The sequence below is a fragment of the Microplitis demolitor genome, chromosome 4 (genome assembly GCF_026212275.2).
Source record: "Microplitis demolitor isolate Queensland-Clemson2020A chromosome 4, iyMicDemo2.1a, whole genome shotgun sequence".
Lineage (NCBI taxonomy): Eukaryota > Metazoa > Arthropoda > Insecta > Hymenoptera > Braconidae > Microplitis > Microplitis demolitor.
Genome location: NC_068548.1, coordinates 2,460,879 through 2,476,429, shown reverse-complemented (window position 1 = coordinate 2,476,429; position 15,551 = coordinate 2,460,879). Strand labels below are relative to the sequence as shown.

The 15,551-nt window shown below is 30.6% G+C and overlaps 3 protein-coding genes across 4 annotated transcripts; 2 read left to right on the top strand and 1 right to left on the bottom strand.

Moving 5' to 3' along the window:
- Positions 1-95: 95 nt before the first annotated feature.
- On the bottom strand, positions 96-15,051 carry LOC103570274 (colorectal mutant cancer protein). Of its 2 annotated transcripts, none has more exons than XM_053738681.1 (12): positions 14,806-15,051; positions 13,899-14,083; positions 13,413-13,645; positions 13,127-13,263; positions 5,670-5,931; positions 5,435-5,601; positions 5,135-5,350; positions 4,188-4,564; positions 3,839-4,102; positions 3,175-3,747; positions 2,994-3,096; positions 96-1,481 (listed from the first exon to the last, which is right to left on the bottom strand). In XM_053738681.1, exons 2-12 carry the CDS (start codon positions 14,006-14,008, stop codon positions 1,371-1,373), a joined length of 2,553 nt encoding a protein of 850 aa, XP_053594656.1. In that variant the 5' UTR covers positions 14,009-14,083; positions 14,806-15,051; the 3' UTR covers positions 96-1,370. The 2 variants fall into 2 exon arrangements, with proteins under 2 accessions (XP_053594656.1, XP_053594657.1); XM_053738682.1 differs by lacking the exon at positions 14,806-15,051 and adding an exon at positions 14,581-14,780.
- On the top strand, positions 1,590-1,907 carry LOC106693618 (small integral membrane protein 4). The gene has a single exon (XM_014442134.2). The coding sequence runs from the start codon at positions 1,656-1,658 to the stop codon at positions 1,905-1,907; it is 252 nt and encodes an 83-aa protein (XP_014297620.1). The 5' UTR covers positions 1,590-1,655.
- On the top strand, positions 1,955-2,212 carry LOC103570273 (protein brawnin). The gene has a single exon (XM_008547965.3). The coding sequence runs from the start codon at positions 1,955-1,957 to the stop codon at positions 2,123-2,125; it is 171 nt and encodes a 56-aa protein (XP_008546187.1). The 3' UTR covers positions 2,126-2,212.
- Positions 15,052-15,551: the final 500 nt, after the last annotated feature.

Below are 15,551 nucleotides of genomic sequence, written 5' to 3'. Positions count from 1 at the left end.
ATATTTACAAAGGTATATTATTATAGTTATTATTATAACAAACATGATTATATATAAGTTTTAAACTTTTTATAAAATTGAAAAAAAAATTTGAAATTTTTTGGCGACAAGCGATTTGAGACTGTTCATAAAATACGTTCACTATTTTTAAAATTTTTATTATTTGTAGTACTTTTAATTTTAAAAAACAGCGAAAAATTTGAAAAATTATTCGACGTTCTACGGAAGTGACGTTTTCTTAGACCCCCGGGTCACGGTGAGCGACACCCCTTCTCTATAAGTGCGAACGTATTTTATGAACAGCCTCTGTTATATATATATATTTGATAATCTAAGAATTTATAAGTAAAAAAATACATCGATTCCAATTTCGAATAGGCGACAATGATTTTTTTATCTCGCGATTTTACATACCTTAGCTATCTAAATCATATTACGAGGTAATCGTTTCAATCGGCACTATGGCAAGTCACTCTAGAATCTCTTTATACAGAGACAACTCTAGAGATTATTTACCTAAAATATGTCTATCGTAAAAATTGTCAGCTAAAAAATAATTGGTAAATGAAAACAAACGTGAATTTCTATGTTTTCTTAGCTACTGATCATTTTCTAGTTGACGGAAATCTACAATAGAAATAAGATGTCAAGTTGACTGCAAAAAGTTGATGGTGCAAATAGTTGACAGTAATTTGTAGTTAATTTGGAAGTAAAATTTTGCTCAAGTTTTTTTTTCCGTAACTTGACATCTTTTTGATTCAACTTGTATTTCTATAATGGCTGTAAATTTTGTCAACTTGTAGTTTATGTTATACTCATATATTGCAGTCAAAAAATTGTATTATTTCAGATAGTCTTGTCCGAAGAAGAGTTTTGAAGTAATCAATTCGAGGATAATTTTATTTTTCGATAGACATATTGTCAGTACGGAGATTAGCATAGAGTCTGTGCAAAGAGAAGTTTTAGAGCGACTTATCATAATGCCTTACAGTCGAATTCTATTGTCTGACTGGTAGTCGATGAAGGAGCATAAATTCCGACTTATTGAATGCCCCTTCTTTGTAAGTACTAACGAAATTTTCAGATTTTAGATTTCTAATTACGTTTTAAATATTTATGGCACTCGAATGATGAAAATCTTATGAATTTTTCCTGAAGCTGAAAAAATCTGTAATGATAATCAATTAATAAATTAATAGAAATATAAAATCTGATAATTTGTTGAGTAGCATCGGTGGGAAACAGCGTGACGTCGTGGAGGTCGAGATCGAGTTTAAGTTCAGACTTAATGGAATTCGACTGGTGGTAATTATATTTATTCCATTTTGGCTTTATTAATTATAGTCAGATGAATTTCTGTCAGATGAGTGTCATAAAGATGTTTCACTTGCACCAGAACTTTGAGATTGGAGGGGAAGACTTCCTTTAAAACTCGCAGCTTCTTCTTCTAAAATTGCTATTCTTTGTTTTAATATTTTTACCTGAAAAATAAAATTAACTGCTTTTAGCATCATGTTACAATGTTTGATTTTTTAAAACTCATACAAAGGCGCGTGCGCACAAGACTGAGCTGGGACTATGCGCAGTACAAATAAAATAATGGCGATACTGAATTATTTCTGAAATTGCGTTAGTGAAGTAAAATAATTTTATAAATGTTTTTTTATAGTAAAACATTAAGAAAGTTACTAAGAAAGTGGCCAGGGAGAAAGATATTTGGAGTTTATCGTTTCTTGCCAGTATTTTTTGTTACCGGTGCTGGAATTGAATTTCTTATGATCAACTGGCAAGTTGGACAGGTTAATTTTTATAAAATTTATAAACAAAAACAAATTCAAGAAATTGTTAATCGCAAGCTAGCAAGTGATCAAAGCAAGATCACACAGAGCAGCCCAGTCAATCATTAACGATACCAAGTTTTTATACATTGGAAAAAAAGTCGTGAAATCTGATCATGCCGCCAGGAGTAAGTACTGGAGAGTACATCAGATTTTTCATCGCCGCAATGATCACTACATTTGCAGGCGCACAAGTTGTTCATTCTTATTACCGGCCCTTGGATGATATGGACCAGTTAGTAGAAGAAGAAATGAAACGAAGAACTGAACAACTCAAGGAATCTTGATTTATTTTATAAACAATTTAATGTGACGATATGTGAATAATAGAATGTTTAAAATTGTTATTTAATAAATAGACTGATAAAAATGTATATTTCTTCATTACTATTTTTTTTTTAAATGTAAGGTAGAGTTAATAGTCCTGTACCTTCATTACACATCCCTGGTTAAAAATACTGATTGAAAAGAATTGAGAAGCGGTCATGCAAACTGTATTTATATGCAAATAAAAGGATTGAAATTACTGAAAAGAATTCAAATTTCGTTATTTTTAATTCTTTTCAATTAAAATTTTTTTTCTTAATTTTATTATGGGTTTACTACCCACATAACAATTTTTTTCAATTCTTGAACAAGCCTACTCTCAAGATCGATAGGTGCTAGTATCTTTTTTTACATGTGTCTTGCTGCATATACTTGTGACCAGATTTAAATTGCAAACCTTACACAAGAAATTCCTGCCAGATTATATAACTCAATTCTGGAGAAAGACTATAGTTTAAAATAGTTGTGCATGGTTTGCTTAAGATTTGCTCAAGCCTCAAAATTGAGCTTGAGCCTTGAGCAGATCTTGAGCAAGTCATGCGTAAGTATCTACTGTAAGTTATTTTTCATTGAACCGTGTTCAAGATATCTTTAACAGTCTTGGGTACGATACTATGAGCAAGACATACACAAATCTTGATATAGGTTTCTTGATACACGATCTTGCGAAAGACACATGTAGAAAAAGACACTAGGAGCTTTGCTCAAGATATTTACTCCAGAACCTTGCCCAAACACGTATTACTAAGGTATAAGATTAAAATAACCAGTACCCGATCATAAAAATTTTATTAAAAAGTGTATGCTGTATTAAGAAATATTAATTACCTGAGCAGCATTTCTTTCCACCATGATCAACATTTGTTGCTCTAATTTTTTCAAACGTGACTGATATTTTTTCTTAGATTTTTCTAGTGTCTGTACCAGTGCTCTAGAAAAAAGACCTTCAATTAACAAAAGTCTACTAATTAAATTAAAACACGACTAACCGGAAATAAAAAATAATTACCCATTAGCTATTTTTAAATCATTAATAAGATCTGCAGACTGCTGGTGCCGTAACTCGGAATTTCTAGTGACATTTTCTAGGGTATTAACTAATTCTTGAAGTCTTTCTTTGAGTCTCGCTTCACGTCCAAGTGCCTCAATAAGCTCGGACTCCATTCCTTCACTCTCGCTAGTATATCTACGGTCTTTATCAGAAACCATTGTCAGCATGGCTTCAGTATCAGTTAATTGATCTTGCAGATGTTGAATAGCTGTATTTTGAGCGGCTATTTGTGCATCGCGTGAATTCAATTTTAATTCAATAGTCGAACGTTCTTTTTCCAATAAAAAAACGCGTGCGCGTAACTCAGCTTTGTCTTCTCTCATTGCCATTAATTCTTGCATTAAGACTGCTGTCTCTAAATCAAGTTTACGTGCTTCGGCTAATGAAATTGTGTTTTTAGAATTTAAAGGCTCGACGTGAACTGTTTCTAACTCAACTGCTGTTGATCGGACCATTGCCCGATGGTTTTTTAATTTACTTATGTGTTTACGAAGCCTTTGTTCTTCATCTACCGACCAGAAGACTTCAGAACTGTTTTTAAAAAAAATTATAATTCAAATAATTCTACAATTTTAATAATTTTACAATGTGCGCTTGAAGACAAATGGTAAAAAGAACTTACTCATCAGATAATATGATGCTGTCTTCCCATGGTGCACCTACGGTAGTATAATCACTTTCCAGTCGTTTCAGTAAGTGATAAGCAACATTTTCCGCAGTTTTCCTATTATCTATTGTAACACTATTTCTATCAGTTGAAAGTGCTATTTCCGTTTCCAGTAATGCTACTAAAACATCATAAGCTTCAATTGCTTGATCACTGAATGACAGCGCTAAGTTAAGGGCAGTAGCATTGGACTCGTATTTTCCAACTAATAAACTTAATCTGTTAATAAAAAATACAATTTTCTATAGTAATCTCATAGTCTAGTACTAAGATATAATATGTATATAAAAGTTTATTAACGAACCTATCACATTGAGCTTTACTTTCATGCAAAGTTAATGCGAGAACTGCATTATTAGCTCGCGCATGTTCAAGCCGACTATTAAGTCTCTCGGTTTCTACTTCAAATTGTTCTTCTGATCCGTTTAACTCCTGTATGTTTGACTGTTCTAATAAATCTGATACCAAGTGCTCGGCAATCATAGTTGAACATACACCCAAATTTGTAATATCAGGACCGGTTATATGTCTCTCGTCCGTTCGACGTAATTTCACTCTTTCAGCCATTTTCAAAATTGGCGCCTCGTCTCTTTGATGGTTTTTTGAATTTGGTGGTTGTAAAGGAGGTAATAATGGCGAACATGGTGCTGTTAATGGCTCTGGAGAACTCAAGTTACCTTTCTACGATCATAAATAAAACCCAAAATTATTATTATTATTATTAATTATTTGTTTGTTTAAGTGCTCAGGAATCTCTGGTAGACGGACTTTATCGGCCGCTGCTGCGATGCTTCATCAATAAGATGGTTAGCAAACGCAGACCAAGTTCCGTTGTCTAAGCAGACAGAGGGGTCCAAAGAGTTTGCGATGAACAAGTTGGTATTCTAGCTGATGCAGATACAAAAGACTGTTTTATTCCTCCAAGGACCCCAACAATGAGAACGACAAACCTGACACGGTAGCCGGGGTAGTGTTTGCCAATTTCAAACAGGAAATCCTGATATATCTGTTGTTTGTGCTCTTTTTTAACTGTGTTATACTCCGAAGGTGCTGAGAACTCAGAGAAAAATGTTCTGGTACATGACCCGATTGGGACGATAGCCAAGAAGGAAAAAAAATGACAAATGTCGAGTGGTTTTATCGAAGAGCACATCAGGTTTGTTGTGATCAATTTTTCATTATTTAGTTTTATGTAAAACTTCTCAACTATTCTAAAAAAAAAAAAATATCTTTACTATATTGAAAACTTACCTTTTGATCTCTTCTAGGTGAATCACTACTGTTATTTTGCCCGCTATTTTTAAATTGCATTAGTTGACTTTGTAAATGGGCTATTTCAGCTTTCAGAGCAATAACTTCATCTTGTAATGAAGCTACAGCTATACTTTGACACGTAATTTCTTGTTGGTTTGGTTCAGGTGTCGGCAACGCGGCAGGACTGATATATCCTCCATCATCACGCTGATTCTGGTTTTATAAAAACATATTTACATTCAAAATTTAAAATAACTTTTTTTCAAAGAAAAAGTTTAAAGGATATTTGTTATTTACTTCATTAAGCCGTGGAGGATCATCAATTTCTTCAGCGTAACTCGATTCAGCATCGCCTAGGGTCCGGTCGCCATCATTGTCACCATCACCTTGAATTTCTTCTCCAGCTTCACTTTCTTCCACTGGATTCGTTATTGAGCCTTCAGCATCTCGACTAGTTTCGATTTCTTTAAAGTGATTTAGTAATTTTTAGTAAAATTTTGGGATCATTATTATGTGCAAAGTAGATTTTTACCAGATTCATCCTCTTCTGTAATAACATTAGCTCGCTGTCTTTCAAGTTGTCTACTAAGTTCGGCAATGACTGAATGAAGTTCAGTGAGTCTTTCTTCATGTCGAATTGATTGCTGCTCAGCACGTTGTTCAGCTCTCAAAGCTTGAGCTTCAGCTCTAATCAATGCTGTGTCTGCGGCCTCTTTAGCACGTGTCGCTGCTAGTAATCGTGTGTTCAGTTCCGCTACCTCTGATCTTAGTGATGATAGAGCAGCTGCATGAAGCTAAAAAATTATTCAGTAGTTCATATAACGAAAAATAAATTTCAATGAAGAAAGCTGAAAAATTCTTTTTAAATTGATCGAATTCTTTGGGAGTGTTATGGATAAAAAATTCAAAAAAGAATATCGTTTCCATGTTTATTTAAAAGTTTTAATAGAAGATGATTTCCTTGGGTAAAAGTTTATACTTGGAACGAAATTAAAATTTTTTAAATTGAACTGATATTGAGTAAGAGATTTCAGTCATAATATAATTGAAAGAGTACTAAATAATTCAAATGTGACTGCAGCCAATTATTGATTAACTGTCGAGACGGACACTGAAAGAGATGCGAAAGTAGACAGATGATAAGGAGAAAATATTGATTGTAAAATAGTAGAAGATTTAAATTCATTTATTTTATTAGTTAAATTATTATGTCACAAATTAAAGTTTAAAGTATTTAAAATGTAAAAATAAACTTTTTAAGTGTAGCATAAATAAAAATTTTTAATAAACATTCTTGCATTTTCTGTTAGCTGTCGTAATAAATATCGTCGAAATAACGAAATTCTAAATTGTAGATTTACTGTGATTTTAATGAAGCTAAAGCTAGCGGCCGTAACAAGTAGCAGCCTCGCAAAAAATTGCTGGCCGCTACTTATTACAACCGCTAGCTTCAGCTTCATTGTGATTTCATATTAAATGACTTTTTTTTATCGTTGCTATGATTTTTCTTCTGTCATCAAAAAATCTATTACTACTCATTGAAAAAAAATTACATACTCTCACCTATTAATTTTCTATAAGTACATTTCTATTTTTACATTGTTCTTTTTTCATTATTTTTAAAATCCGACGACTTACATTTTCTTCTCGATCATCAGCCTCAATTTGTATAGGCACAGCATGATCGTAATCTCGTTCACCCGGACAACAAAGCCAAGATCGTGTCTTGATCCCTTCTTGTCGACTACTTTCATCTACTTCAACTACATCGCTGGTAGTAGAGCAATTAATATAGACTAAATTATCTTTTCGAGGTGGTGTTTCAATAACTTCTTTAACACCATTATGATCACCACGTTTGTTAGAACCATTTAAAACACTTGTGTGGATTCGCGTGGTATCGCGTGATTTAGGACGATGGTGGCAGATAATCTGAAGCTGCTGTTGCCGATTAATGTGATCATTGTAAAAGTCTAATGACTCCACAGAGCCATTGTTCACTGACAATGCGGGTTCCGCCACTTTGATGTCAAATCAGAGACTTTTCATGCCTCTGAATCATAAGTTTTTAATGTTCAATCACTCATTATTTTTACAGCTAAAGTATTATCATTATAAATTTATTAAAACACTTAATTAATAAATTTTATTGTAGAACAGCTTATACATTAGTTTAACACTACGATAGTATCGTGCTAAAAAAAATGTCATAATTAAATTTTTTTGTTTTTCACGCTCGTTAACTCGCTTCCTTAATGAATATTTCTCGGATCTTTTCTAGTATCCTTGTCGCGTGTGGTAAAATCTATATAATTTAGTTTAATGACAGTAATATAAAGTACACTTATTTTATGTAGATGATTATTAAAATATTTTACTATTACTTTTCGTTAAAATATAACTATTATAAAATAATTATATCAATGTAGAAAATATTACGTAATGACAGAATATTATCTTCGACTTCATTAAATTGGTTTATACTAAGTATTAGGTCTAGCGTGAATGGAATTTTTATATAGAAGTTAATTTATGTAATCGATTTTTATCGAAAATGGCTTCATTTTCACGCATGTGAAAAAAATAAAATTGTTGAGTGTTGACTATTCTATAATTAAAAACGTGATATAAAGACAAATTTTTTAAGACTTTTGAAAATTTAAAGAAAAAATCAGTGACTGACTTAAATTTTAGATTTTTCTCAAAACTGTAAATTACAAAAAAAAAAAAAATGTTTTAAAAAATTGCACTTATAGTTTTTTAAATTTCCTATAACTGCATTTTCTTAGTTTTTTTTTGTGATTTATTTGCTTATTTATGACTTTTAATGGAGAGTTAAAAAAATTTATAAAAGAGTCTAAAAATGTTAATTTATAGTCTTAACTCAATTGTATTGTTTTTTGTATTTTCAGAAGTTCAAAAATCGTTTAAAAAAATTCCGTCGTGTCACGATTTCAAATTTTGAATATTCAACGACCTCTCAACTTTTTTGCCAACGATTTTTTTTTACACGGAATATATGAACATTTAAATCTTAAAAAGTGGTTTCGGTTCGGTTTCAACATTTAATTTGTGGTTTGCATATTTTATATACAAACATCTTGATCAAATCACTCAGCTCTTACCTAAATTAATTTCGTCGATGCGTGATTTTAAAGTGCGTTCTACTTACATACAACTTTCAAGAGATACCAGAATTAAGTTTTCAAGAAAAAACCATTAGGCTTCATGAATTTTAATTTATTTTATATAGACACAGTTAATTTTAAATTTAAAAATGAATGCTCAATTATAAATTTCTGTTAGTGTAGTGACAATTATAACTTACCAACGTCATGAGAAAGGAGAGTGAAAACAAGTTTAAAAAAAAAATTAAATTTTAAAGAGATGGTACAGCTTGTAGGCGGGCTTGTTTGGTTTTATCGAATTTTTTAATAAGTTACTATTTCTTTTTTTTTCTAATTCAAATACAACTTTTAAATTTTATAATTTTGTATAAAATTTAAAAGTAGAGCAGTATTAATTTTAAAAAAGATGTCAATCTTATTTGATCAAATGAACTAGGACAATAGTTTTTAATTCAAAATGTACTAGCTCATAAAGTATGAAAAAATGTATTTTTAATTTCTTTTTTCAAATAATTTATAGAAGAAATTTCAACCATAAAAATTAAAAAGTAAAAGAACCAGTTGGAGTATTCAGAGGACTTGAGGCATAGCAAGTTCGTCTACACCTTTGGTTTGCATGAGCGAGCTCAGAGTGAGACAGAATTAATGAAAAAAGTTAAAAACAAATAAGTGAAAGATGACAAGATAGAAAAAATGAAAGACTGGTTAAATTACAAAAAAGTAATGATAAAAATAAAATAATAGTTATAGTTTTGTTAATAATATGATAAAATATTATCGTTCATGAGCTTTTTATTTTAATAATTTAGAAAAAAAATTCAAATCTCCGATTTCATTCTTTTAAAAAATTACTAGTTTCTTTTCAACTTATTATTACTATTATTATTATTTCCGATTGACTTATTCTCCCATTAGGGTCACGCGCTAGTAATATTATTATTTTTAAAATTAAAAATCACTTGACTTGACCGAGATTCGAACCCTGATCTCCTGCGTGCGAATTCTGTTTTCAGTCTATCGACCCGATGCCTGCTTTAAAAATCATCTCTAACTTATAATCCATATTCTTACATGCAATTTTAGTCACTGTATAATACTTAATACTACTTTATTAATCTAAGCTACAGAAATTACTATAGCGATAGTAAATTTTACATATAGAATAGTATTTAATACAACCTTTTAGTTAATTTTTATATTTTTAAAGAAGAAACATCTTTAGACATATAATGAAGCCTTACTCAACTTTTAGTAATAAATGTAACAATATGACAGTTTTCAGATAAATATCTAATATTAATTACTATTTTATGATTTTTATTATACATTCGACAATAAATAATAAAAATGAATTTATTGATTCGTATCAGAATTTTTTACTGTGTATTTAAAATGTAATAATAAAAGCGTTTAAATAAAATTTATAAGTATACTTCTCTATACGATCAAGTCATTATCGCTTTGTATAAATATAAATTATTAATGTTATACTTCGACTCGTTAATGGTTGGTTTTGTGCAATAACGTCTTAACCAACCATATAAGTTAAGACTATTGCAAAAAGTCATCCAAATAGCGAATGAAACTTCTGTATAGATCCAGTGCCCAAAAGACTAAACAAACCTGATTTTTTTACTACAATTTATTGATTACATTTACGCTATAAAATTTAATTGCAATTATTAATAATGAATTGTCTTTGTTTGATAAAATAATTTTTAGTTATTTTGTTAAGCAGCTATAAATGTAATATTATTTGATTGACAGAAAAAATTTAAATTATTCAGGGGTAGAGTTACAGCTGTTGGCAGACAGGGAGAGAAAGGGCAATAGACCGAATGGAGCCAGAGAATACTGAATTACGATGGATACAGGACCACGTCACAACTATAACGGACGTACTCATACATACGCATAAGCCGCAAATAAGTTTAATAAATTTAATGGTTTTATTTTATTGTCTACTGGATACTGATTTTCGCTCAATTTTTTTTTTTTATTTATTTTCCACATGAAAAAAAAAAAATAACTCTGATAAAATTGTCGTTTATTATCGAGCTCGCACTCGATTAATGTGTAAGTAAATAGTTATAGTAATTTTTGAAGTTTTAAATCAATAATAAGTAATAAAAGTAATTAGTTCGGGTAAAATTATATCACATTAATGAATGCAATATTGCTATTGAAAATTGATGTTAAGAATATGAATATTTTTATTCAAAATACTGTAACTACACCGAGAATTTTGATAAATTTCACCCTCCAATTGAGTAAATCTGGGTCGCAAACAAAAGAAATACAGAAAGAATAAAAACTAGGACCTTTTCCCTTACTTTTTATTTGAAAGGTACTTGAAATTGAGTATTTTTTACCCTATATATGAATAGTATCTAGAAACAGAAGAGTAATTACTCATCTTTGCCCCGTTTTACTCCCAATTAACGAGTGAAATTAATCATATAATTTTTGCCGCGTGTTTGAAAAATCGTATGTAAACTGGGATAGTTTTTTTAATTGAAACTGCAATTTAACGGCAAAATTTACTAGATTTTTACGTGCTTATGTAGTGATAGATGATCCTGAAGTCAACTGACGTTTAATAAATTTTTGATTTTTTTTTTAAATGATAAATTATAAAAAAAAAAATGTTTTAAAAAATTGCACTTATAGTTTTTTTAATTTTCTACATGTGCATATTTTTAGTTTTTTTTTTATGCAATCGATTTGTTAAAAAAAAAATCCGAAAATTAATCGTCTGTTAATTTCAGGAATAATGAATGTTTAAAATAAAGCAGTTGAGAAAAATTTGATAATAAAATTCTGAAACTAGTATTTTATAAGATAACACACTTATAATAATTATATATTCATGTGTTATTAATTTAAATGAGTTCACAGTCGTAAAATTAATGAAAATGACAAAGTTATTAAGGAAGTATGCACAAATACGTTCACTGGCAGACTGACAAGCTGATTGCGCTGACTCTCGTGATACGAATATCTCTTCTACTGGATTGTCTACTTCTTGTGTAAGTACGCATACGTGTGCGGGTATAAAATAGTGATCGTGAGTACACATAGGGTACGCGTGTATGTATGAAATAGCATGGTACGAAAGGAAGGAAACCGGCGCCAGTCGCCGAAGCATCATACACTCGAGGCGCAACCGCGGGAATCTGGATTATATAGCAGACGCCAGGCAATATTGCGAGCTGGACGTGGCGCCAAAGAACTCTCTTACCCTTTTAGGTTTTGTTTCTTTTACAATTTATTCAATTTTATCCATTAGGAGACTGGGATATTTACTACCTTAAATTACAGAATAAAAATAAATTACATAAAGACTTATGTTGACATTAAAAATAGTCAGCAATATTCTGCTGATTATTTCAAAATTATTAATGTTGATTAATTGGATAGATTAAGAATTAATGTTGAGTTTAGGAATCTATTGAAATTCTGGCTATAATAGTTCTAAGCAACGAAAGATTGCAATTGATCTGATTTTCGAAAATTTTCAATAGCATTTTTAAATTTTATGATCCACGCACTATATTTAAAAAAATATTTGAGACTGTGTGATTTTATAGATCTAGAAATATGTCAGAGTGGAAAAAAAATAGATATTTATGTTACTTGTACACAAAGTGACAATTTATTGACCGCTGTGATGTTGCGACATGATCATAAGACTCGTGGCACGTGTGTAATGCTAATGATTATTAGCTTTGACTTTCTATGTGTTATTTTAATTCGATAACTTTTAATGGCAAACTAATATAAAACTTAAATATTTATAAAACATGTTTAGGGATGAATAGTCTGATAGTTCTTGATTTTGTAAAGTGAATTTCACAGTAGAATGAGATGATCATGTTATTCAAAAGCATCGCTAATTATCTGACGGATCAGAGTTGCGGTAAAATTGCGGCATATTAATCTATGCAGTAAAATTACCGAGTAGGTGAAAATTTGTCGGATCTTTACGGTAAATCCTAGTACATTTACCGTGAATTCATTTTCAAATCACCGTAACATTCTAAATTCACGGTATAATGACGGTGGAGATATGGCAGTTACGGTATTCATCGTAAATCCACAGTTTGTTGGTATCTAATAAATGTACTATTGATTTTAACGTGACTACGTAAGTGGGTCAGCGCAATGAATAACATCTAAGACTTGGAATCAGAGGAATCCGGGTTCGAACCTAACAGTCGGTGGATATTTTTTCATAAAAAAGACATTATTTGATCCGTTTGAGTGATGTTCTCAATCTGTGGTATCACGTATAGAATAAAATTTGAATTTTCAAGTTTTTTTTCTCTACAATTACTTTGGTATTTACTAAATAATCATAATTATAAAACATCGCATTTTCACCATGAATATACGGTAACTCTACCGTAAATCACGGTAATTATATCGTAAAAATGCGGTAAATCCGCCGTAAAAACACGGTAATTCTACCGTAAAAACATAATTATAATTCATTATGTTTTTTGTACATTACGCATTCTACTGCGCACACCTGCGCAAATAAGACACAACTGTTGATATAGTGGGGACAACAAGATGTGTTTAATTTATGGAATGGTCTTAGACAAGAGCGTTAACTACATGGAGATTTTACTGCACTGTCGTATGTGTTTCGCACGTGTAGGTTTTTATACATTTATTTTAATGTATTGCTGTGTCAATTGTGTATATTTTTATGCTGCTTTGACTTCACATATTTTTCATGTCTTTTATATTATAGGGATAAACAGTAGGGATGATTTGAAGTGCGTTCGATAGAGCACACCAAGAACTTAGCATTTGAAATTTACCAAAAAGCAAAAGAGAAAAAATTTTATTTTACCTTATTGGCGAGATCTAACATGTTTCCGGTACCTCCAGCAGCCGCTTCCACAAGTTTTTGAAGCGATTGTGGTTCAGGAGAAAGATCACGAGCACCACTATCGAACTCCCAGCTTTCATGTCGTCCGGAAATTGTACCTAGAAATACATTTAAAAGTAGAAAAAAATGTTTTAGAATTACAAGCTATTTTTTTCCCTCCTAAAAGTAAGAAACAAATTTAAATAAATCCGCGTCAAAAAAGTTATTCTCTTTGCCTCTGTTAATAAAATATAAATTAACAAATTACCAAGACTGTTGTCGCTGCTAGTTGGCAAATATTCTGGTGTATGAGTCAAATGTGTTGAGCTCGATCTATTTTTTCCAGATTTAAGTGCTTCGATTTCCGGTCTCAAAGCTAATCTTCGTCTTAAAAATTCTTGATAAGATATTCGACCGCTATCATCAGCACCAAGTTCTTGCATTAATTCTTCGACAGAACCCTCAAGATTTAACTCTCGGCATACTGTCAATAAATCTTGACTGAAAGTATCAAAATAACGTAAATAAAAATTTAAATCAACACTTTACTTGTGTTGCAGATAACATTTTAATGTGTAAAAGTTTTACAACCAATAACAGAGAATATTAACATTTTTTTGTGTTATGTTTTGTGTTAATTCTTACAAAATTTTTTTTACTGTGCAAGATTTAAAAGTATGAAACGTGTGTGTATGAAGTTAATTACATTGTTTTGGTCAACGTCATAAGATATTTAGTAAATAAAACTACAAACCTATCGATAAATCCATCGCCGTCCCCGTCGCAAGCTTGGAAGAGCTTTTTCACTCGTTCCTCATCGCAGATGGAGCCCGCTTCGCTTTCAGCATCGGCTGTCTGTGACATTATTTTTGTTACGACTTCTTTGGATTACCCATGACAGCCAGTTTTTATCATTTGAAATTACATTTTTTCGTCTCACTTTTCAAAAACGTAAAAAAAAATTTTTAAATTAAAAAAGGAAAATATTTTCTGTTCCATTTAAAATGACAGCGAATGCAGCTGACACCCGACAGTCCCAATAATTTTAATAAATAATTAAAATGGATAAATAAATATATAAATAAATAATTATATAAATAAATAAATTCTATAGCAAAAAAACTTTTTTTAACCCTTCAGTATTCAGTACCTTGTCTACAAATTCAAAAGTTTCGTGTGGGAAATTTTTTTATCGAGCTGCTGAATAAAATTCAGGAATTTTTCAAATTTTTTTGATACATTTCTTCTTATATTTTCATCATAGAAATTTTTGTTACAAGAACAAAAAAAAAACTGTCGGATGTTCGCTAAATTCCATGTCTTCATGCCAACTCTTTCAAATATTTTTTTTGACATTACGAATAAATTTAAAAATTTGAATTTCAAATTACACTTTTTAAAAAAAAGTAAATAAACAAATAACAAAAAACACTAACACATTAACTATTTTTGAGTTTGTTGACATCCATTATTGTTGTTCACTTTAGAAAACTTTTCTAATGGATAAATAAAATAAAAAACAAATTCACTAAATTTAAATGCAACCTTTTTGTTAATTAGTTTTTACTTCTATTGCAATAAAGGGTTCAAACAAAAATATATATTTAAATAGATATGAATAGAAATCCATACTTTTTCCGGCAATTTTTTAAGATACTAACCTTAACCTAAAACACCGAAGACTGTAAATTACTGCATAAAATTCACGATAAGTTGGTGGGGTAAATGCACAGCCCACTACCACAATAATCCATTTCTACGGGTTTTAAATTTATATGTATACATATAAACGATATCGATTTTGTTAAGGTATGACTAGAAATACAAACTGTTCTGTAAATATGTGCACATCTATTTATATATCGTGCATATATGTATGATAGTGTAAATTGCGAGTCTACAGTTTTAAGTGACAATTCTTTTACACTTTGCGCCACCACACGTATAATATTTTTGATACTTTTTTAAAGCTTTTATCTTTTAATGAATAAGGAGTTATCTAGATCCTCAGAATTTCTCCGTTGTCAAGTTAACTCGCTCTGGTAACCATTTTGATGACAACTTAACGGAAATCTACACAATCGCAATGAGATGTCAAGTTAACTACGAAAACTTGATGGTCAAAATAGTTGACAGTGATTTGAAGTCAATTTCGAAGCACAAAATTTATCTCATTCTTAAAACTAAAAATTGATATTTTTTTGACGTCAATTTGTTGTTATTGAAGTACAAAATTTGAAATTTCGTGCGTCACTGTATTCGAAGTTCAAACTTTTGCTACGGTGGGAGCGCGAGAATCGCAAAGTTGATTGCTTTGTATTAACTGGCGGTTCATTAGCGTCAGTCAGTATCATCAACAATGGCAGTAGTAGTCCAGATCGTTCTTTATTGTTCTTTACTTGAGTTG